The sequence below is a fragment of the Elephantulus edwardii genome, unplaced genomic scaffold (genome assembly GCF_000299155.1).
Source record: "Elephantulus edwardii isolate Elephantulus edwardi_28Jun2011 unplaced genomic scaffold, EleEdw1.0 scaffold00272, whole genome shotgun sequence".
Classification (NCBI taxonomy): Eukaryota; Metazoa; Chordata; class Mammalia; order Macroscelidea; family Macroscelididae; genus Elephantulus; species Elephantulus edwardii.
The window spans coordinates 3,455,853-3,478,395 of NW_006400022.1; the positions used below are offsets into that span (position 1 = coordinate 3,455,853).

The 22,543-nt window shown below is 45.7% G+C and overlaps 1 protein-coding gene across 1 annotated transcript in view; it reads left to right on the forward strand.

Moving 5' to 3' along the window:
• Positions 1-22,543, forward strand: part of LRRK1 (leucine-rich repeat kinase 1) — a 194,752-nt gene that overhangs the window by 163,207 nt on the left and 9,002 nt on the right. Inside the window, exons 26-31 of the mRNA XM_006900059.1 lie at positions 11,189-11,386; positions 15,012-15,289; positions 17,001-17,195; positions 17,810-17,961; positions 19,996-20,113; positions 21,669-21,785. Coding sequence (XP_006900121.1) covers positions 11,189-11,386; positions 15,012-15,289; positions 17,001-17,195; positions 17,810-17,961; positions 19,996-20,113; positions 21,669-21,785 — 1,058 coding nt within the window. The remainder of the gene's footprint in view (positions 1-11,188; positions 11,387-15,011; positions 15,290-17,000; positions 17,196-17,809; positions 17,962-19,995; positions 20,114-21,668; positions 21,786-22,543) is intronic.

Below are 22,543 nucleotides of genomic sequence, written 5' to 3' on the forward strand. Positions count from 1 at the left end.
CCAGTTTGCTCTTCTCCCTAAAGCAAAAGGAAAAACTCCTTCATTGGTATACAATCCCCCTGCACCCTCCCACCTTCACCCCGAGTATACTCCACTCTGCAACCCTCATTCCAAACTCTTATGATAATCATAATTCCTTAAAATATATTACTTTTAAACTTTTCTCTCCCTCATCAGCTTCAATGCAGTATACATAATTTATCCAGTTTTTCTCAGTCTTACCCCCACCCCAATGTCAGCCCCATTCTACAACAGTGGCACCATGCAGTATTTGTCCTTTTGTGACTGAGGCATTTCACTCAGCATAATGTCCTCCAGGGCCACCCATTTTGAATAATATTGCATGAGTTCCTTGTTTTTCAATGCAGTGTAGTATTCCATTGTATGAATATACCACAGCTTCTCTATTCATTCATTTGTTGATGGGTACTTGGGTTGTTTCCAACTCCTTGCTATTGCGAACAAAGCTGCGATAAACATGGGTGTGCATATATCTGCTTGGATGTCGGTTATTTCTCTTTTTAAGGAGTGCTTTGCTTATTCTGGCTCTTTCCATTCCAGGTGAAATTGGAAATTGCCTTTTCCATCTCATTGAAAATGGAATTGGTATTTGTATTGGGATTGAATTGAACTTGTAGATTGCCTTTGGTAGGATTGTCATTTTCACAATATTGAGTCTTCCTATCCAAGAGCATGATACATTCTTCCATTTCTCCAGATCTCTTTTTGTTTCTTGTACTAATGTTTTGTCATTTTCTTTGAATAGGTCTTTTGTGTTTCTAGTTAGATTTACACCCAACTACTTAATCTTGTGATTAGCTATTGTGAGGGGTATTGTTTTTCTTAGCTCCACTTCTGTATTTTCTTTGTCACTGGGGAGAAATCCAACTGATTTTTGTATGTTGATCTTTTATCCTGCCACTTTGGTTGACAATGTCCAATAGTTTTCTCACTGAGTCTTTAAGGTTTTCTAAGTATACTATAATATCATCTGCATATGTAGATAATTTTACCTCCTCTTTGCCAATTTGGATACTTCTTATTTCTTTCTCTTGTCTTATTGTTATCATTAAGCCTTTCAATACAGTATTGAATAGGAGAGATGATAGTGGGCATCCTTTCCTAGTTCCTGTTCCCAATGGGAATACCTGTAATCTCTCTCCATTGAGAATGATGTTGGCTCTTGGTTTTGTGTATATACTTTTTACTGTGCTGAGGAAATTCCCCTCTATTCATACTTTGTTGAGTGTTTTAATCAGAAAACAGTGTTGGATTTTTGTCAAAGGTCTTTTCTGCATCAATTGATAGGATCACGTGGTTCTTGTTCTTTGCTTTGTTAGTGTGATGAATTACAGTGATTGTTTTTCTTACGTTGAACCATTCTTGCATACCTGTTATGAATCCCATTTGGTCATGGTAAATTCTTTTCTTTTCTTTTTTTTTCATGTACTGTTGGATACTATTGGCCAGGATTTTATTCAGGATTTTTGCATCTGTGTTCATGAGAGATATTGGCCTATAGTTTTCTATTTTGGTGGGGTCTTTACCTGGCTTTGGCATTAAGGATATGCTTGCTTCATGGAATGAGTCAGGGAGAATTCCATCTTTTTCTATATTCTTAAATACTTTATGTGGAATTGGTGGCAGTCCTTCTCTGAATGTTTCTTAAAATTTGCTTGTAAACCATCTAGTCCAGGGCTTTTTTTTTTTAATGGAAGTTGTTTTATTACTTATTCAGTTTCCTCTTTTGTAATTTTTTTATCTTATTTTATTATTGTGTATGTGTGTGTGTGTGTGTGTGTGTGTGTGTGTGTGTACATAAATCTGATCTGATAGGTACAGGAGAAGATTGGGTACAGGAGGAGATTGTCCATCTGGTGAATTCAAACTGTGCACCTCTGGGATTGCCAGTTTCTTCGTTTGTAAAGAGTCTGTTCAGATGTTCAGTTTTAGTCTGTGTTAGTTTAGGTAGGTTGTGAGTTTCTAAGTATTTATCCATTTCTTCTAGTTTTTCATATTTGTTTGAGTATAGTTTTTTTTTCCGAAATATTCCATTGTTAACCTTTTTATTTTAGTTGGTTCTGTTGTGACATTGCCTATTTCATCTTTTATTCAGATTATTTTGTGTCTTTTCTTGTTTTTTCCTTTGTTATTTTTGCTAGTGGTTTGTCCATTTTATTGAGCTTTTCAAAAAACCAACTCCTTGTTTTGTTGATGGCTTCAATTATTCAATTATTTTTCAGTTTTCTATTTCATTTATTTCTGCCCTAATTTTTATAATTTTGGACTTTTAGAGGATATTGGGTTTTCTTACTGTTCTTTTTCAATTTGTTGGAGATGTTGGCTTAGAAAGAAAATTATCATTTTTCTTGCCTTTTGATATGTTTGCTTTTTGCTATAAATTGACCTCTAATTACTGCTTTGGCTGTTTCCCAGAGGATTTTTTTTAATTGTGTTTTAATTGTCATTTGTTTCAAGAATCTTTTTAATTTCATTTTTTTCTTCTAGTACCCACTCATGTTTAAGCAAGGTGTTGTTCAACTTCCATATATATGGGTGGTTTTGTCCTTTATGTTCTTGTTATTGATTTCTAATTTTGTAGCATTGTGGTCTGAGAAAAGGCTTTGTATTATTTTATGTTTTTTAACTTATTGATGCTTGCCTTATGACCTAAAATGTGGTCTATTCTGGAGAATTTTCTATGCACAGTGGATAAAAAGGTATACTGCACTTTTGTGTGTGTGTGTGCATTAGCCCGTATATATCTATAAGATCAATTTGGTTTATTGTGTGGTTTAATTCTTCAGCATCTTTGTTGAGTTTCTTTCTGGTAGTTATATCTTTTCTTGACAGTGATGTATTACAGTCTCCTACTACTATAGTAGTGTTGTCTATTTCTTTTTTCAGTTTTGCTAATGTTTGCTTTGTATATTTTGCAGCTGTAGAATTTGGTGCATAGGACATTGCTAGTTTTGACTCATCAAGGTAAATACTCACCCATCTGGTTGTGTCTCTTTTTCTCAGGATGATACTGAAGTGATGGCTTTGCCTTTATGATGCCAACAGTGAGGCGTAGTCTCAGTCGGGAAAGGCCTGGGGGTATCTTTACAGGGATCTGTGCCTTTCTCCTGGTTCAGATCCAGCAGCAGTTCTATGGAGAAGGATGTGCCCATCTCATCTCAGGCATTTTATACAGCTTCAGAAATCCCAAGGAGGGTCAATTCCATCTTGACTGCCTTGACAAAGAGATTCCCTTAGTCTGTGAGAGGATAAAACCAGTGAAGTGTATATATGGAGAGAAATGGTTTACTTCATGGAAATGGTTCATCCAGTGGTGGATAGACAAGTCCCAAACCCAAAAGCCAGGGGCAGCCTGGAGGTCTCACATGGCATACTGGGTTATGTTGTTGGGTACCATCGAGCCAGAATCAATCCATAGCTGACTGTCCACCAGGGTTTTAGAGGCAGTAACTCACATGAGAGGAGATTGCCTATCTTTTTTCCATGAAGCAGCCGATGGATTCGAACCATGCAACTTCAGGATTGCAGTGCAGCTTCTTTTACCATTAAGCCACCAGAGCTCACTTATGGGTTATGTTGGTGGTGGTGCTGTGGAGTGGAACATGACTCACAGCAACCATGTGAAGAGCAAATACAACCCTGTCCTATCTTGTGCCATCCTCACAATCTCTAACACACTTAAACCTTTTGCTGCAGTTACTATGTCAGTCCACCTGGTTGAGGGTCTTCTTCTCTTTTGTCATCCCTCCACATTCCCAAGCATGATGTCCCTCTCTAATGATTATCCTCTCCTAGCAAAGTGCCCAGAAGCCTGTGAGATAAAGCTTTACCATCTTTGCCTCTGAGGAGCACTCTGGCTGTACCTTCTCCAAGACATACCTGTTTGCTCTCTTGGCAGTCCATGGGATATTCAGTACTTATCTCCAACACTACAGCTCAAAGGCATCAATTCTTCTTCTGTCATCCTTACTCATTGTCCAGCTCTCAACAGCACAGCAAGTGATAGAAAAGACCATGGCCTGAATAAAATGTGCCTTAGTCTCAAACTGACATCGTTGCTTCTCTATAATTTGGAGAAATCCCTGACTGCAGACTTTCCCACTGCAATACTTCTCCTGATCTCTTGACTGCAGATACAATGTATATTAATTGTGGATCCAAGTAAGATGAGGCTATTGACAGTTTTTCAATCTTTTCTTCATCTATCATGATGTTGCCTATCAGTCTAGTGGGTAGTATTTTGTTTTCTTGACATTAAGATGCACAATGAAGGCTTTGATCCTCTGAAAAAAGCACTTCAAGTCTTCCTCCCTTTCAGCAAGCAAGGTTATATCATGTGCAGAATACATAGGTTAGATGAATCTTCTCCTGATCCTAATGCCACATTCTTCATAGAGTCCAGCTTCTCAAATAATTTGCTCAACATACAGATTGAATAGGTATAGAAAAAAGATACACCCCCGATGCACCCCTTTTCTAATATTAAACCATTCAGTGTTCCCTTGCTTTATTCTAGATAAAGATGTCACATGAGCACAAGTAATTGTTTTGGGACTCTGAGATTCTTCTCAGTGTTAGCAACAACTTGTCATTATCCACACAGTCAAATACCTTTGCATAGTCAGTAAAACAAAAACAGACATTCTTCTAGTAGTCTTTACTGTAAGACACCAGGATGCATCTGACATCAGTAATGATATCCCCGGTGCCTCTTCTACAGCCAGCTTGAACTTCTGGTAGTTTTCTATCTATGTACTGTTCTAGCCCTCTTTTAATGATCTTCAGCAGTATTTTGCTTGCATATGATATTAATGATATCATTTAACAATTTTCACATTCTGTTGCATCGCCTTTCTTGGGAATAGGAACAAATATGGATCCCTTTCAGTCAGCTGGCCAAGAAGCTGTCCTTCAAGTTTCCTGGCATAGCCTCGAGAACACATACAGGGCTGCATCTGCCATTTGAAATGTCAAAGATATCCAGTCGATTCCTCCAATGTAGCTTGAACTTCTTCCTTCATAACCATTGGCTCTTGATACTCTTGATACTCATATGATACTTCCTGTAATATTTCAGTGGAAGCCAATTCTTTTTGGTACAGTGATTCTGTGTATTCTTTCCTGTGTTCCTGGGTCATTCAAGATTTTGCCCACATCTCTAAATATTGTAACTTGAAGCTTGAAATTATTTTTCAGTTCTTTTAGCATGAGAAATGCTGAGCAATTTCTTCTCTTTTTATCCTCTAATTCTAGGTCTCTGCACATTCCATTATAATACTTTACTTTGTCTTTTCCAGCTGCTCTTTGAAAACTTCTGTTCAGCTCTTTTACTTAAACCTGACTTCCTTTTGGTTTTGGCTTCTTGACACCCTAGTCAAATTTTCAGTGTCTCTTCTGACATTTATTTTGGTTTTTTCTTTCTTCTCTTTGTAGTGACCTTTTTATCTCTTCATGGATGATATTCTTGATGTCATCCCCCAATTCATCTGATCTTTGATCATTGGTGGTCAGTGCTTCAAACCTATTTTTAAGATGTTTTTTTAAAATTCAGGTAGGATAGATTAAAGATCACATTTAAGTTCTCAAGGACTTGTTTTCAATTTTCTTTAGCCTCAATTTGAGCTTGCACATGAGCTTACTACGCATGATCTGTTCCACAGGTCAGCACCTGACCTTGTTTTGACTGCTGATCTTGGGCTTCTCCAATGGTTTCTTCCACAGATATAATCTGTCTGATTCCTATATAATCCTCATAGTGATGTCCATGTGTAAAGTCACAGTTTGTGTTTTTTTAAAAAGTTAATTGCGATGAATAAGTCCTTGAACATGCAAAATTCAGTCATTCTATTTCCAAGTCTATAATTTCTGACTACTATTCCTTCTTCATTGTGATTGTTGTTGTTATAGTATGTATAGTGCTGTTAAGTATGACCCATAGTGACCCGATGAACAGCGGACCTGAACCCTGCCCTCTCCTGTGCCATCCTGACCATGTCAGACACACTTGAACCCACTGCTGAAGTCACTTTATCCTTCACTGACCTTCCATCTTTCCAAGCATGATGTCCCTCCCTTTCCAAAGTATGAAAGATGAAGCATTGCCATTTTTGCTTCCATGGAGCACTCTGGCTGCACTTTTTCTAAGACATATCTTTTAGGTTTTTTGGCATTTGTTGTTATAGAAGCTGCCAAATCCAAAGCCTGCAGGTCAAGAGACAGACCAAAAACTTGTGCACATTTAGGTGCTGCATTTACAATCCATTCTGCTAAGATTAGAAGCAGACTAGATACTAAAACTGAAGAACAAACTCAAACTTCAAGTTGCTATAATTACAGATGCTTTATGCAGAATATTAAATGATCCAGGAAGTATTAAAAGAAAATGGAAAGAGTATACAGTCACTGTATCAGAAGGAATTGGCAGACACAGAAGAGTTTCATGAAACAACGTATGAACAAAAGCCTATGGTGATAAAGGAATAGGTTAACGCTGCTTTGAGGGAATTAGCAGAAGAGTTTCATGAAACAACGTATGAACAAAAGCCTATGGTGATAAAGGAATAGGTTAACGCTGCTTTGAGGGAATTAGCAAAAAATGAGGCCCCAGGAATAGATGGCATACCAATTGACACATTTCAGCTAACAGATGCTGCCCTGGATTTGCTCACCAAGTTGTGCCAAGAAATCTGGAGAACAATCACGGGGCCAGCTGACTGGAAGAGATTTATATTTGTTCCCATTTCAAAGAATGATGACTCAACAGAGTGTGGAAATTATAGAACAGTATCATTGATACCACATGCAAGCAAGATTCTGCTGAAGATTAACTAAAAATTACTGGAACAGCACATCAGCAGGGAACTGCCAGAAGTCCAGGCTGAGTTTAGAAGGGGTCTTGGTACTAGGGATATTGTAGCTGATGTTAGATGGATCTTAGCTGAAAGCAGGGAATACCAGAGGAATGTCTATCTGTGTTTCATTGATTATGCAAAGGCATTTGACAGGTGGATCATAACAAAGTGTGGCTGACTCTGAGAAGAATGGGAATCCCAGAACACCTTATGCGAAACCTATACTTGGACCGGGAGGCAGTTATCAGAACAGAGCAAGGAAACACTGCATGGTTCAAACTTGGGAAGGGTATATGCCAGGGATGTGTCCTGTCTCCATACCTTTTCAACCTGTATGCAGAAAAGATTATCTGGGAGGCTGGGCTGTATGAGGAGAAGTGTGGCATCAGGATTGGTAGAAGATTCATCAACAATCTGCATTATGCAGATGATATAACCCTGCTTGCTGAAACTGAGGAGGACCTGAAGCACTTAGTGCAGAAGGTCAAGGATTGTAGCCTTCAGTATGGATTAAGGCTCAATATCAAGAAGATAAGGATTCTTACCACTGAGCCACTTGGCAGCATCAGGTTGGATGGTGAAGAAGGATAGAAGGAGAATTGATGCCTTTGAGCTGTGGTGCTGGAGAAGAGTATTGAGGGTACCATGGACTGCTAAGAAAATGAACAGGTTCATCCTGGAGAGGCTGCTCCTTGGAGGCAAGGATTCCGAGGCTTTGTCTGACATACTTACCGGTCCTTGGAGAGGGACGTTATACTTGGGAGGGTAGAGGGACAGTTCAGGAGGGGAATTGATTGAATTCAGGAGGTGGATTGATTCAGTGACTCTGGTAATTAGGGTGGGTGTGTCAGAGACAGTTAGATTGGAGCAGGGTTTAGGGCTGTTGTAGATAGGGTCCCTATGAGTTGCAAGCTACTCGATGGCACATAACAACAAAAACAACAACAGTTACTAAAAGGCAAAAAAAGTCAACAATGTCCCAAATGTTTGATCTGTTGTACCGCTCCATGATTTCCGAATTCATTCATTCCTCCTTCATTCAGTTCCTCCACTCCTCTGTGTCTCTTGGGTTCGTGATTAGCTGAAAGGTCTCACAGAGACTTGGACCTATGAGGGAAATGACTCATGCAACTGTGGGTGAATGCAGAGCTGATGAGCAATGAGCAATGAGCAATGAGCCAGGATCCTGTAGACTATCAGGTGTAGTCCTAGAGAGTGAGCTTCTCAAAAAAGGAGAGGAGAGTGAGCATTGAGGTCCCTTGAGATTATATTGACCTCTAATAGGGCGGGGCTTGTATCCCACTCTAATCTTATAGTTCAGTAAATACTTCCTCACAAAATACAAGATTAATCAGTGACTAGGAAAGCCCTTTGAATAATTAACCCTTAACAGCCACACACTGCAGGACAGGCAGGAAAAGTCTGTAGTCAGGGAGAGTAAGCTTGGCAGGAACACGCATTTTTTTATTTGAGGCAAACTTCAACCTCTAGAAAACTCCTCTTTCACAGCTAAGTTGATGACAGCCTCTCATTGTAGAAGATAATAGTATTAATGTTCCATGATGGAAGTCCTACCTGTGTTCTAGCCAACTGAACAAGCTTCCCTGGAGCAGTCACCACCACAGTTGCCAGCCTGCTCATGAGCTGAGCTTGCCCAAGGCACCCAGCAGGAGCCAGATTTTCTTCCAGGAGACCTCACCCTGACACAGGTCAGCTCAGCATACAAGGATCTGCTGCCCTGTGAGGCCACTACATTGTTGCATGGGTACATCCTGGTGGCCTGCTCGCTCACTCATGGACACTGACCTGGCTCGAGCGCAGACCTTGCCCAGCTATCCCACTCACCCTGCTTGCCCCCAGAGGAGTGGTCCTGGCTATCCCTAAAGGCCACCTCAGGCAGTCACTGGCTACCTTTCATTTACCTACATGTGTTGCCCTCTGTCGTGGGGTTTTTCGCCAGGTGGGGAAGCCCTGGTGTCTCCCCTGGCCTTTCCATAGACAGTCTTGTCCCGCAGGTCACGAGATTCCCGTGTTTCCCTTTTGTCACAAGGCCTCAGTATTTCCATAGGCGGTCACGTCCCACCAGTCAAAGCATCACCACCACTGTGCTTCGTGGTGCTGCCGTGCTCACCCACCATGACATCTCATTAGAGATGTCGGTGCTGGGGCTTAGAGTGAGGACAATGTGGAGTTGTCTTCAGCTCCCCCTCAATCCATGTCTATACGCCTCATCAGAGACACCCTTGTCCACATTTGTTCTCAGCTTTGGCCCTGATTACCGCCCATGTCTGGCAGGTGTCTTGTTCTTTTGCCCTTGGGATTGTTGGGGCTGTGGTGCCCAGCACCCGAAGTCATGTCAGGGTAGGACACAAGTCTTTGAGCTGCTGCAGACCTCAGCTGTCCGGCCCCAACACACTGCCCCCACCCATGCCTGTCTTCTAGACCCATTCTTTCTCTCCTCAGAGGCAGCCTCAGCACAGCTTGGTGCTTTATCAAAAGAAAACTTTCTTCTCTTCCTCTAATGGTCTTAGAAATAGGGAAATGCCTTTGGGATTTGTGTTGTTGGTATAAATGGTTGACCCACTGAGCTGCTGACTAAAAGGCTGAGAGGGCAGGTGTCCATGACGGTGCATGCTGAAGGCAGAAGTAGTCATTTACTTCCAGAAAGCCAGCTGTCAGATCTGTGTGGAGCATTCCTCTGACTCATTCCAGGCTGCTGCGGGTTGGTGATGGTTTGGAACAGCTTCAAAATCTAAAGTGGCCCACATCTGTACAGTGTCAAAAACTGCTTCACTTCACTCTTGTGATGGACAAGTCACTGCTCAAGAACTGGTGGCACATCCTGTGTGGTTGATCTGAATTAGGGACTTGGGGACAGGGGATGGGGCTGAGTGAGGTGCAGCCATGGCTCCAGCTTCACCTGGAACCCTTGGTGTAATCACCAAGGTTTTCCATCCTCTTTGACTTTTACATCCTCTGCCTGAAGTACAGACACAGGGCACACAAGGACAGTAGAACTTGGCTGTGCCCTTGGCTAGTGACCACCCGTTGAACACAGAGGGTTTCCAGGGTGGGGGCTGGGGCACTGGGGGAAGGAGATGAGCAGGAAGTCACCTGCCACCTCTGCAGACTTCTCATCAGCCTGAGATGGCAGGTCAGAGGCTGCAGCTGCCCCCTGGGGGGCTGGGGAGCTTCTCTCTCTCTGATGCGAGGGTAACAGTGAGCAGGACACAGGAAGAATGCAGGCACTGCGTGCTGGCAGCCTGCAGGCCATGAGCATCCGATTTGGTGGGAGAAGAGCACCCAGGGCGACATGATTTCAGGCCAGAGATGGAAGTGCCTTTTTGCCTGTGAAAAGGGCAGATTAATTTTCCAACTGCTCCACTGGAGATAACAGTGCCTTCAATTGTGTGATTCTATTTTCCATAGGAAAGCAGCTTTGCCTATCATACCTGAGCATGAAACTCAAAATAGAAAAAGCCAACTTGGTTTCATCGTATTCAGTTATAAAAACAGGTTTAATAGCAACTGGCTCTTTCAATGAGCTGTGCCACATAGGAAGTGTGAAGCCAATGAGATGGCGTGCGCTCAGGTCAGGCCCTGCCCAGCTCTGCCCAGTCAGCCACAGAACCCTGCCCGAAACTGGTCTACCTGATTTGCTCTGCCTTCTGTTGTTCTTTCAATTCCTGGACATTGTCCACTATTTAGTGGTGACTCCAGGGCAAATCAGTGTATCTCCCAGCTCCCTGAGTCCCAGATGTGTGTACCCCAGCTCACAGACAAAGGCCTGCCCTCTGCCTTCCCACATAACCACCTGTCACCTGGCCTTCTGTCTCATCAGTCACCATTAGGAAGGAGTGAGGGCTAGGACTCCTCGGCTGGAGTGCCTTCATGATAACATCCACAAAGACAGATTCCATTCCCTAATCTTGGTCTTATGTGCAGTGCGGATACCATGTATTTTTCAATGTGTATTTTTGAGATACACACATAAATCATAGTGGGGGGTCATGCCCGGTGGGTTCTCAGGAAACACCAGGTGTGCCAGATCTGTGTTGAGTGGCAGGGAAAGAGGCCTGATGTGCTCGGAAGTGATGACTCGGCCCAAATACCTCTCAGTAGCACCACAGTTTGAATCCAGATTCTACATGGGAACTTCCCTGATCCAAGGCCTATAAAATTCAAATATCATCTCCACTCAACACTTCAAGTCCTGTGAGGTCGCCTGAGAGTGGGGAGGACCCGATGGCAGTCTTCAGAGGGGCTGCCTGGCTAGCACCTCTCAGGACAGCTTTGATGCCCACTTTTCCTGGCAGATACCATGCTGCGGCACCTGCGGGCCACAGACGCCATGAAGAACTTCTCAGACTTCCGGCAAGAGGCCAGCATGCTGCATGCCTTGCAGCACCCCTGCGTCGTCTCACTCATCGGCATCAGCATCCACCCACTTGGCTTCGCACTGGAGCTCGCTCCACTGGGCAGCCTCAACACTGTGCTGGCTGACAAAGCCAAAGGTAGGGCTGGAAGCTGGGACACGGCCAGGCTGTGGCGGGCAGGGTGGGCCCCAAGGCTGCAGGGCCCCTTACAGCATCCTGGGTGCAGGCTTATCAGCCAGAGCTTTTGGCACATCCACAGTGAGCCCAGCCTTCACAGGGTATTTGCTGGTGTGTGAAGACATTTGCTGATGTGGCCAGAGTGCTGTGTGGTCAAAGGAACAAAGCCTGGAGGCTGTGGCATTACAGCCACATTGCTGGTCCCCTGACATGGCCCAAAAATGTCACTCAGCTTCTTTTGTCAGAGGAGGTCCACAAAGTGCTTGGCTGGGGGTACTCTTTAGTCTCAATGAGGCAGATCTCCATCAGCACATGAGCTGAAAAGCTGCCCCCAAACTGTGATACATGAGATAGTTCCATGGTGCAACAGTGTCTTCCACCTCATGAACCCTGAGTCCTTCCTGAACTGTGGCACAGGAGACAGTTCCACAGTACAGTTGTGCCTTCCACGTGGCATGCCGTGTGAACTGTATTCCTCCCTGAACTGTGGCAAGTGATGCAATTCTGCCGTAGAATTGTGCCTTCAGCATGGGAGACCTCGGGAGTCCTTAAGTGGTCCCTGAGCTATGGCACCTGAGGCAGTTCCATGGCATAGTTGTACCTCTATGTGGAACAACACATGAGCCATAAATCTTCCCTTAACTGTTGCACTTGAGACACTTCCATGGTACAGTTATGCCATCCATATGGAACACCTCATGAACTGTAGTCCTCCCTGAACTGTGGTGTGCTAAGGTGATTCCACAGTAGAATCATGCCTTCCACGTGAGACACCCCACGAGCCACAGGTTGCCTCTGAATTGTGATGTGTGAGCCAATTCCACAGTACAGCTATGCCTTCCACATGGGACACTCCATGAGTAGTAAATACTCCCTGAACTGTGGTGTGTGAAGCAGTTCCAAGGTACCTCATGAGCCGAAAGTCATCCCTGACCTGTGACGCTTGAGACAGTTCCACAGTGGAGTCATGCCTTCAACATGGGAGGCCTTATGATCCTAAGTCATCACTGAACTGTGGCGTGTGAGGCAGTTCCATGACAGAATCATGCCTTCCATGTGGGACACCTGTTTTGAGGCCTGGCCACTTCTCCCCAAGCACAGCCACCATCTTTCTCTCATTGGAGGTTTAGGTGTTGTTGCTGTGATACTTCCAGACTAAAAACATCTAGCAATCTACTAATTTTTTAGCAATCAGTTAAATTTTTTTGCCCTTTTTATTGGAGTAAGACTCATCAATATCCTGCCTTATGCAAATGACACAATCTGGCTTGCTGAAACTGAGGAGGGCCTGAAGCACTTGCTGCAGATCAAGGACTGAAGCTCAACATCAAGAAAACAAAGATTATGTGCCAATTGGCAGCACCATGATGGATGGAGAAGAGACTAAGGTTGTTAAATAAAGTTACAGCTTGCTTAGCTCCACAATCAACACTATTGGCACCAGCAATCAGGAAATCAAAACAAATTGCACTGGGGAAATCTGCTGTCAGGGACCTCTCCAGAGCACTGAGAACCAATGTCAGTCTAGAGGCTAAGGTGTTCCTCATCTAGGCCTAAGTCTTTGGACAATGACTTGCTTTGCTGGACAGTGACTAAGGATAACAGAAGAGGAATAGATGCCATTGAGTTGTGGTGCTGGAGAAGAGTCTTGAACATACCATGGACTGCCAAGAAAAGAAATAAGTCTGTCTTGGAGAGGGTTAAACTAAGTTTTTCTTTGGAGAATACGATTTTGAAGCTCCATCTCACTTATATTGAGCATGTGGCCAGGAGGGATCAGTCCTTGGAGAAGGACATCATGTTTAGAAGGGTGGAGGGACAGCACAGGAAAGAGAGACCCTGGATGAGATGGACTGATATAGTAACTGAAGTAATGGGGGTAAGTGTGTCAGAGTCAGTGAGACTGGCTCAGGACAGGGCAGGCTTCAGAGCTGTTGTACATAGGGTCACTATGAGTTGTAGGCAACTCAGTGGCACATAACAACAACAACGTGTGATTTAAGTTAAATTTTACAAAAACCATTTTGTTTTTCATCCAACTATTTAGATATATTTTGTAAAAAACAAAAAACGTTGATTATGATTTTGACAGTGTGACTCTACTTTTCCTGCTTTCTCCCTATGATTCTTGTTTCCATTAATCCTGTCCTATCCCTTCCTGCCTTCTTTGGATAAATGCTGCCCTTTTGATCTTATGTGGGTTGTAATTGTATGGAGTGAGTGTGTGTCATTTTTCACCTTTTGACCTGTCTGTTGTTTGCGTGAGAGCTGAACCATGGGGAGAGCTGAACCATGGGAATATGTTTGGTGTCAAGGTTCCCAGTCTCTGGTAGGACATTTTTGCTTCTATTTGTGTGTGTGTCCCCACACTCTAGCCAGGACATTTTGGAGCAGTTAGCAGGGGTTCTGACACCCTCTAGTTCCTCGGTCTGGGTGGTAGGAGTTGAGGTTCATGTTGCCCATTGGCCTTTTGTTCTAATTGTTTCTAGGCATTTGTTCTTTTCTTTCCTCCCCCTTGTTTCAGACAGGAAAAGACCAGTAGCTGAGGTGCAGATGATCAACAGTGTTTAGAATCCCCATCACTACTCGTCAGAGTAGGCTGTACGTCACTTTGTGCATTGTGTCATGCTATTTGACCTCAGTGTTCCAGGAGACTGGCCACACGGCCATGAGACCAGCAGCTCATCCCTTCAGGGTGTTAAGTTAGATTAAACTCTGTCAACATGGATACATTACAGTGTGTATGAATATAAATGAAAGGATATCTTCAGCCAAACATGTGTTGTAACACATATAATCCCTTTTCCCTGCCCTTGTCTCCCTGCTTACATACTCGCTTATAGATTTGTGTCTGTCATGGCTGTTATTGCAGTGATATGTATGTAATAATGTTTACCTTTGCTGAATTTCTTCTCTTTTTCTTAACAGTTGATCAATTCCTTTTATTACAATGTCTTATCAAATTCTCACTGAGCCCTCCCTTTCCCTTCATCTCCCTTGTCCATCTGCCAACCTCTGCTCTCTCCCTTCCCCTTCCTGTCAGCCTTCCACAGTTTTCTTCTGTCTCTGTTATTTACAGAATTTGACTGTGGCCATTGTTCAAATTCTGAGACCACTGGATCAGTTTTATCATACTCAATTTTTCACTAAATTTTAAAACAGGTTACCTTGACAAATGGAAAGCTAACCTCCAAAGAGTTAATAGGGGGAGAGATACCTGTCTTTTAACAAAAGCAGAAGTAATACTATGAAAAGCAGCCTTCTTCCCCTGCATGAAGCGCTTTGTTTTTAAATGAAATTTTTGTATTAGTGACCTACAGTGGACAGTAAGCAACTCTGGGCTGAGCATATTCTAGGAATTTTTAATCTACTGTTTCAGTGAAAACACCAGCCATTTCAGGTATGAGATGCATGGGTAAAGCTACAACAATAGATCTATTTCTTTTTAGTGGCATTTCCTATTAGCTCACTATCCTTTTAGACACCTTGGTGTAGAATGGCAAGAATATGTCTGTACAATACAAAGTAGTTGAAAAAGAAGAGGGTTGCTGCAGTAACCATCTGACAGAGGTTTTTCCCTTCCCAGACTCTTCCTTTATGCCCCTGGGACACATGCTCACATTGAAAGTAGCCTACCAGATCGCCTCTGGCCTGGCTTACCTGCACAAGAAAAACATCATCTTCTGTGACTTGAAGTCAGACAACATTCTAGTCTGGTCTCTGGATGTCAGAGAACACATCAACATCAAGCTGTCAGACTACGGCATCTCCCGGCAGTCATTTCACGAGGGTGCCTTGGGCGTGGAGGGCACACCTGGCTACCAGGCTCCGGAGGTCAGGCCCCGCATTGTGTATGATGAGAAGGTACCTACCCCAGCCCTGCCCTTTGAGCTCAGCCCTCTCAGGCAGAAGCCCATGTCTCATCTGAGGCCAAACAGCAGTCAGCTCCTGAGCTCAGTACCCTGTGAGCTCTGTCCCTGCCCCCAGGGCGGCTCTAGCTCCTATAGGAAGGGAGCACATAGTATTTTCTGTATGACTGGTGATGGTGGTGGTTGTGTGCTGTCGAGTTGGAACCAGCTCATAGCTAACCATCTTGCAAGTGCAGAGGCATTTAATCACATGAGAGGAGACTGTCCTGTGTTTCTCCTGTGGATTTTGAAGCTTCATCTGACATACTTTGGGCATGTTGCAAGGAGGGACCAGTCCTTGGAGAGGGACATCATGTTTGGGAGAGTGGAGGGACAGCGCAGGAGAGGAAGACCCTCGATGAGATAGATCGATTCAGTGATTGGGATAATGGGAGTAGGTGTGTCAGAGACAGTGAGGTTGGCACAGGATAGAGTAGGGTTTAGGGCTCTTGTACATAGGGTCGCTATGAGTCACAAGTGACTTGACAGCACATAGCAACAACAACAACAGCTGGTAGATTTGAACTGTGTACCTTTGTGTTAGCAGTGCATTTCCTTACCATCAGGACTTCATATGACTATTGTTCTTGTGTACGACAGACTTGGAACAGACTCATAGCTGATTCTCCATCAGCTTTTCAGAGGCAGTTAATCGCATGAGAGGAGATTTCCCATCTTTGTCCCGCATATGATTGTTAGATGGATTAATGTTGCATTCACTTCAGGAACCATGACTTAGTCACATAATTCTTAGACTTCAGAGACACTATAGATGCTGAAGATAGAGTAGAAAAAGATAAGAATCTTATCTCTGCCATTTCAAGGGGCCAAATGCAGACACAGATGAGGTTCGTGTGTAGTTGTAAAGAGCAGACAGGAGCAGATTCATAGAGACCTTGGGCCCTAACCACCGACTACGAAGTAACAGCTGGATCCAGTGACAGAGACAACCAGGGTGGGTTTCTGTAAGGATGGATAAATGAGCAGATAGAGTGACAGATCCACATAGAGAAGGAAGGAAAGAAAGATGGATGGGTGGGTGGGTAGGTGAGTGAATGAGTAGATGAATGGCTGGCTGGACAGATGGATGATGGATGGGTGAATGGATGGATAGATGGATGGGTGGGGGGTGGGTGAGTAAATGAGCAGATGGGTGGATAGGTGGATGGATAGATGAAAAATGGGTGTATGGATAAGTGATGGATGGGTGAATGGATCAATGTTTGGATAAATTATGTTTGGATGGATGGGTGGGTGGATACATGAGTGGATGGATGGATAGATAGGTGGGTGGGTAGGTGGATGGACATGTGTGTAGATGGTTGGATGGGTAGATCATTGGGTGGATGAGTGGATGGGTCAGTGGGTGGATTGATGGATGGTTAGGTCGATGGATGAGTGTATGGATGGAAAGGTGGGTGGGTAAATGGGTGAACTGATGGATGAATGGTTGGATTGATGGATGAATAAGCAGAAGGATGGTCCGTCAACCCGTTTGGTTGACTGCACTGTTGTTTGGTGAAGACGGGTGCATTAGTAAATGCCTCTTTCTGGGCACAACCCATATTTTCCTTGTCTAGTTTTGTATCTCTGCTCCCTCAGCCTCAGAGCCAGCTCAGGAAGCTGCAGGGCTGAGTGGGGATCTGATGCAATTTGCTCTCTCCCAGGTAGACATGTTCTCCTATGGAATGGTGCTCTACGAGCTGCTATCAGGACAACGGCCTGCATTAGGCCACCACCAGCTGCAGATTGCCAAGAAGCTATCCAAAGGTGTGCGGCCTGTTCTGGGACAGCCAGAGGAAGTGCAATTCCACCGGCTGCAGGCACTCATGACAGAGTGCTGGGACACCAAGCCTGAGAAGGTACCTGAGGGTCAGAGCTTGGAGGCCTGGAAGTAAACATTACTGCTCCCAGAGTGGCCAGACTTCTTGTCTGGACATATTTGTCCCTCAGGACAGAGGAGTCTTCTTTTCCTCCCCAGCTTCTGCTATGTCATTACCCGCCCAAACCACACCAGCTTCTCTTGATAGTATTTGAGTCACTGTGCAAGAACAGAAAGAACTCATGTTTGTTTGTTTGTTTGTTTTTAGAGTAACGAGGGCAAAGTACTTGCTTATGAGCACAGCTGGATTTTCTGGGGAGGGTTCAGAGTTTTTTGGGTGGTTTTTGGGAAAAGACAGTGGTTTCAAAGTTCATTTATCCAGTGGACAGTCCTGGTCTAACACACTGTCACTGGAGCTGAAGAAGATGGTGAATCCTAGGGTTCTGGTTGCCATGGATTATTTGGCCCAGGTGTCTGGGGGTGTTTGTTTCTGGCATCTGAAGTCACCTCAGCCTCTTGTCCTGATCAAATCCTGACAGTGACTCACTTATTTCCCCTCACATTCGGGACAGCCATTGGCATGGTCAGAATGGCTGCTGGCAGGGTCATGAATGGCCCGGCCCGCTCATGTCCTGCTGCACTCTCTTCCTGCAGCGACCCCTGGCCCTGTCTGTGGTGAGCCAGATGAAGGAGCCGACGTTTGCAGTCTTCATGTACATGCTGCCCTGTGGGAGGCAGACATCCTTCTTCTCGTCCCCGGGCCAGGAATACACCGTGGTGTTCTGGGACGGTAGAGAGGAGGCCAGGTAATCTCGGAGGCTGCCGGCACCCTACCTATAATTCAGTGAGAAGTTTCCATGTGCAGAGATGGCAATGAGAGTGTTTCTGGGTGGCTTAGATGCTGGCTGGGTCCACTAGAAAGGATATAGGGGCCAAGGGAGTAGTGTCCACAATAGAGAGAGCGCTTGAGAGCACTGAGGTCAGGAGAATCAGAATGGGGTACTGCCTGCTGGAGGCCGGTAGAGCCGAGGGGAGTATTCCAAGACAGTGGCTTATAGCCTGCTTAGACATTCTTCTGGTACTCTCTGCTTTCAATCAAGATACATCTGACATTGGCAATGAGGTCCCTAGTGCCATGGCTTCTTCCAAACCCAGCCTGTATTTCTGGTAGTTCTCTGTTAGACTGTTCCAGTCATTTTTTTATAATCTTCAGCAGGATTTTGCTTGCATGTAATAGTAGTGATATTGTTCAATAATTTCCACATTCTGTTGGATCACCTTTTTTTTGGAATGGAAATAAATATAGAGCTCTTCCAATCAGTTGTCCAGGTAGTTGTCCTTCAGATTTCTTGGCATAACCTGGTGAGCACATCCAGGTCTGCATTCGTTTGTTGAAATACGTCATTTAGTGTTTTGCCAATTCCTTCAAAGCAGCTGAAATGTCTTCTTTCATCACCGTTGCCTCTCGATCATATGTTGTTTTACGAATTTCTCCTATGTCAGCCAATTCTTTCTGGTAAAGTGACTCTGTGTATTCTTTCTATCTTCTTTTGATGCTTCCTGGGTCATTCCATATTCTACCCATAGCATCTTTAAACATTGCAACTCGAGGCTTGAAGTTGTTCTACAGTTCTCTCATCTTGAGAAATGCCAGGCGAGTTCATCCCTGGTCAGGAGAAGAGCCTAGGGGACACAGGTCCAGCTCCCAGCCTCCATCATCAGGGAGCATCCTGGGAGCACACAGAGGTCCAGGTCTGATCCTCCGTCATCAGGGAACATCCCAGGGGGGCAGAGATGTCCAGCTCGCAGCCTCCATCAGGGAATACCCTAGGCCCAGGATGTCTGATGTGGTGGCCCTGGTGGGGCTGGAATCTAAGAAAGGGGTAGATGTCCCCTTTCCCCACAAAGATCAATAGCAGTGTCCAGTTGCCTATATTGTGGGATAGACAATGAAGGCGTTTCACATGGAGTTGGATTTTGTCGGGAAAGGAAGAAAAGTACAGAAGTTGAGAGTGTCTTTGGGGTCTAGAGAGTGAGCACAGACGTAGACAGCAAGGACCTCATGGACATGGCAGCATGTGGAAACACAGGGGCATGTGAGCTGCATACAGATGAACAACAATTTTCTCTTACTCTATTGCCTTCAACAATGATACTCTGACCCTGCCATCTACTTGTAGGAGTGTTTCCTAGACAAATAACCAAGGATCCAGGAGGTGAGACAGGGAGACCAGGAGGAGGGCAGGGAGACCAGGAGGGAGGACAGGGAGAACAGGAAGAGGGCAGGGCTGGAGGAGGTGTGAAACAGTATTTAAGTTTTATTAAAGATTAAGAGCAGAAGGGAGGAGAAGAGAGCAGAGATATAGGATATAAATAATGATTTTAGAATATTATACATCCTATAGTTTCAGAGTTGCTCACATTAAATTTTAACATCATTGGAATTAAGGGGTGAGATTGCCACGCTCCACACAGGAGACCTGGGCCCATTCCCAGAGCACTCCTGGCTGCTTGAACTTCCCCTCATCTGTAGCCTTGGCTTTGCCCTCTAGCCTTCTGGCCAGGGCTTCTGCTGTGCTGAAATAGGAAAGGACGGCCGGCTGTGGTCAGAGGTGAGGGGAGGCAAGGCAGCTCTCTGGACCCTGTTAGGGGACCAGTTTGTATGGGCCTGTTTAGGGGCCCCCTGAACTGGCCAGCACACCACCCAGCTGAATGGCTCCAGTTCTCAGGGCACAGCCAAGATGCTCCCTGTGGCCTGGGATGCAGGGGTGGATGAGGCCTAAGTCCTCTGGTAACCTGACTGGGCCACTGGGAACTGATTGCTTTGTCACCAACTGCAGGAACTACACGGTGGTGAATACGGAGAAGGGCCTTCTGGAAGTGCAAAGACTGAGCTGCGCAGGCATGCAGCTAAGCTGCCAGCTGAAGGTCCAGAGCTCCCTGTGGACAGCAACAGAGGTGAAGTGCAGGACCTAGCAAGGCTCCGACGTGCAGGATTGGCTCCATGGTCGCCACACAGGGCACCCAGCGAATTTGTATTGTAGTAAAACTGAAATGGTAGCACACTCACCCCACCCCAGCTCGCCTCACCAGCTGTCAGGTCCCAGGCAGGGCCTTTCCTCTCAGCACAGGACAGCTCCCTGCTCCTTGATCACTAGTGGTCAGCTCCAGTGCTGAGCACTGGTGTGCACAAGGTTGGTGAAATGGGGTGGTTTCCCATTTGCTACACTCTGAAGAGATCTGGCCTGCAAGTCTGAGAAGTGAGTGGAAGGCCGGGAGCCAGCCCCCCAGGTCCCAAGGATGCAGGCTGTCATACCAGAGTGCTGAGGCATGCAGGGTGCTCCACTGCTGGTGCCAGTCAGTGTGGGCCCAGCCTGTCCTGGCATCTCAACATGTTCATCCTGGGGCCTCGGTCTTTGCCGTGCCCCATGATTATAGTAACAGGAATAGGCAGAAAGAGGTCTGTAGGAATGGTCATCCTTGTAGAATACAGAGTGAAGTCTGGTGACAGACTAAACTCACCACCCCATCACAGATTGATGGGCCGTTCTGGTGCACCTGGGCACATTGGCACTCGGAATGCTGACTGCTTGGTGAGCTGTGGGCTCTGCTTGCTGTGGACAGAGACGGGAGAAGGGAGATCCTCACTGTTATGGTGGAACTGACTCATAGTTGCCCCTTCAGCAAGTTTTCAGAGGCTGTAAATTGTGCATCTTCTTCCCGCAAGGCCTGGATGGGTTCAAACTGCTGACTTCTGGGTTGGCAATGCAGCTCCTTTCCCACTAGGCCACCACAGCTCCCTTTGGGAAGGGTATGCTCCCCCATTCCCAACAGTATGTCATGGGTGACTTTAATTACCTTCCAAAGATGATTCCAGACTTTCTGTACAGAAATTCAAAAACGGGGCATGGAGGGGGAAGAAAGCCTGAGTCAGCTCCTATAGAGGCATGGGGTGGGAGGAGTCCTCCAGGCTGCTGCCTCACGGAATTTCGGAGGCACGGAGGGGATCCCCCAGGCTGGTGTCCCTCAAGGGCTTGGTGTGGAAGGAGTCCCCCAGGCTGGTGGCCCATGAAGGCTCATAGGCATGGAGGGGATCCCCTAGGTTGCTGCCCCAGAGACTTGTAGGCATGGACAGATTCCCCCAGGCTGGTGGCTCTCAAAGGCTCATAGACGTGGAGGGGGCCCCCTAGGCTGGTGCCGCTCATAGTCATGGAGGGGGTCCTCCAGTCTGGTGCCCCTCGTAAGCTCATAGGCGTGGAGGGGATCCCCTAGGCTAGTGCAACTCCTAGACATGGATGGGGGTGGCCCTTATAGGCTCATAGGCGTGGAGGTGGTCCCCCAGGCTGGTGCCCTTCATAGGCTCATAGAGGTGGAGGGGGGTCCCCTAGGCTGGCCCCTCAAAGGCTCAGAGGCATAGAGTGAGGTCCTCCAGTCTGGTGCCCCTCGTAGGATGGGAGGCAGTTAAATACTTGTGGATGTGGTTCCACCCAGCTCATAACCCCCTCCCCCACAGGACCAGAAGATCTACATCTACCACCTCAAGGGCATGTGCCCTCTGCGTGTACCACAAAGGACACTGGATACACCAGCTGTTGTCACCTGCTTCCTAGCAGTGCCTGTGATCAAAAAGGTAAGGTATAGAAAGGGCGGGTTTGAGTGTGCTGCCATTAGTGGTACAAAACAGGGGCCTTGAGCCACAAACAGACCCAAAGTGGGGGCCTGGCCTGCTTCAAAGAGCTGAAGGTGTCCGTGAAAAGGCCTGTTACTAGACGACAAGGGCAGAGAGCCGTCTCCTTTTGGTACCTGGCATTTATTTGAGGGGCCTGCCCTACCTCTGACAACTTGTCCGTGCCATTCATCTTGAAAGCCTGCCAGGCCACCTTGCTCCTGGGACTAAATGTCCAAGCCACTTCCCCACTGGTTCTACCTACTGTGAGGGCGTTCCAAATGAGGCCAGCTACATCCTCCTCTGGCCACCTGAAGGCAGTGATGCCAAAGCATAGTGCCTGGACAGTACTGCACACTTGACCTTGGGTCCCTGACCTCAAAGAGTACACAACTCCCCACCATGGACTGCTCATCACTCCACAGAGCAGACAACACTCAAGACTGGTCCAGAGCTCAGCTCACCCATACCACTGCCTCAGACCACACACTGCTACCTGAAACCATCACACAACCACCCACATACCCTAGAAGAATTCAATAGCATGTGCTCCTGCAAAACATCACGAATTCCTACTAAGAAAGAACTCCACACGAAACACCTTTCTACAAACACCTACAACACTCAATCACCTCAACACCAGACATTCGTACAACACACTATCTCATACCACACACCCCTACCCCAGATCACCTCACACCACACACCCCCACCTCAGATCA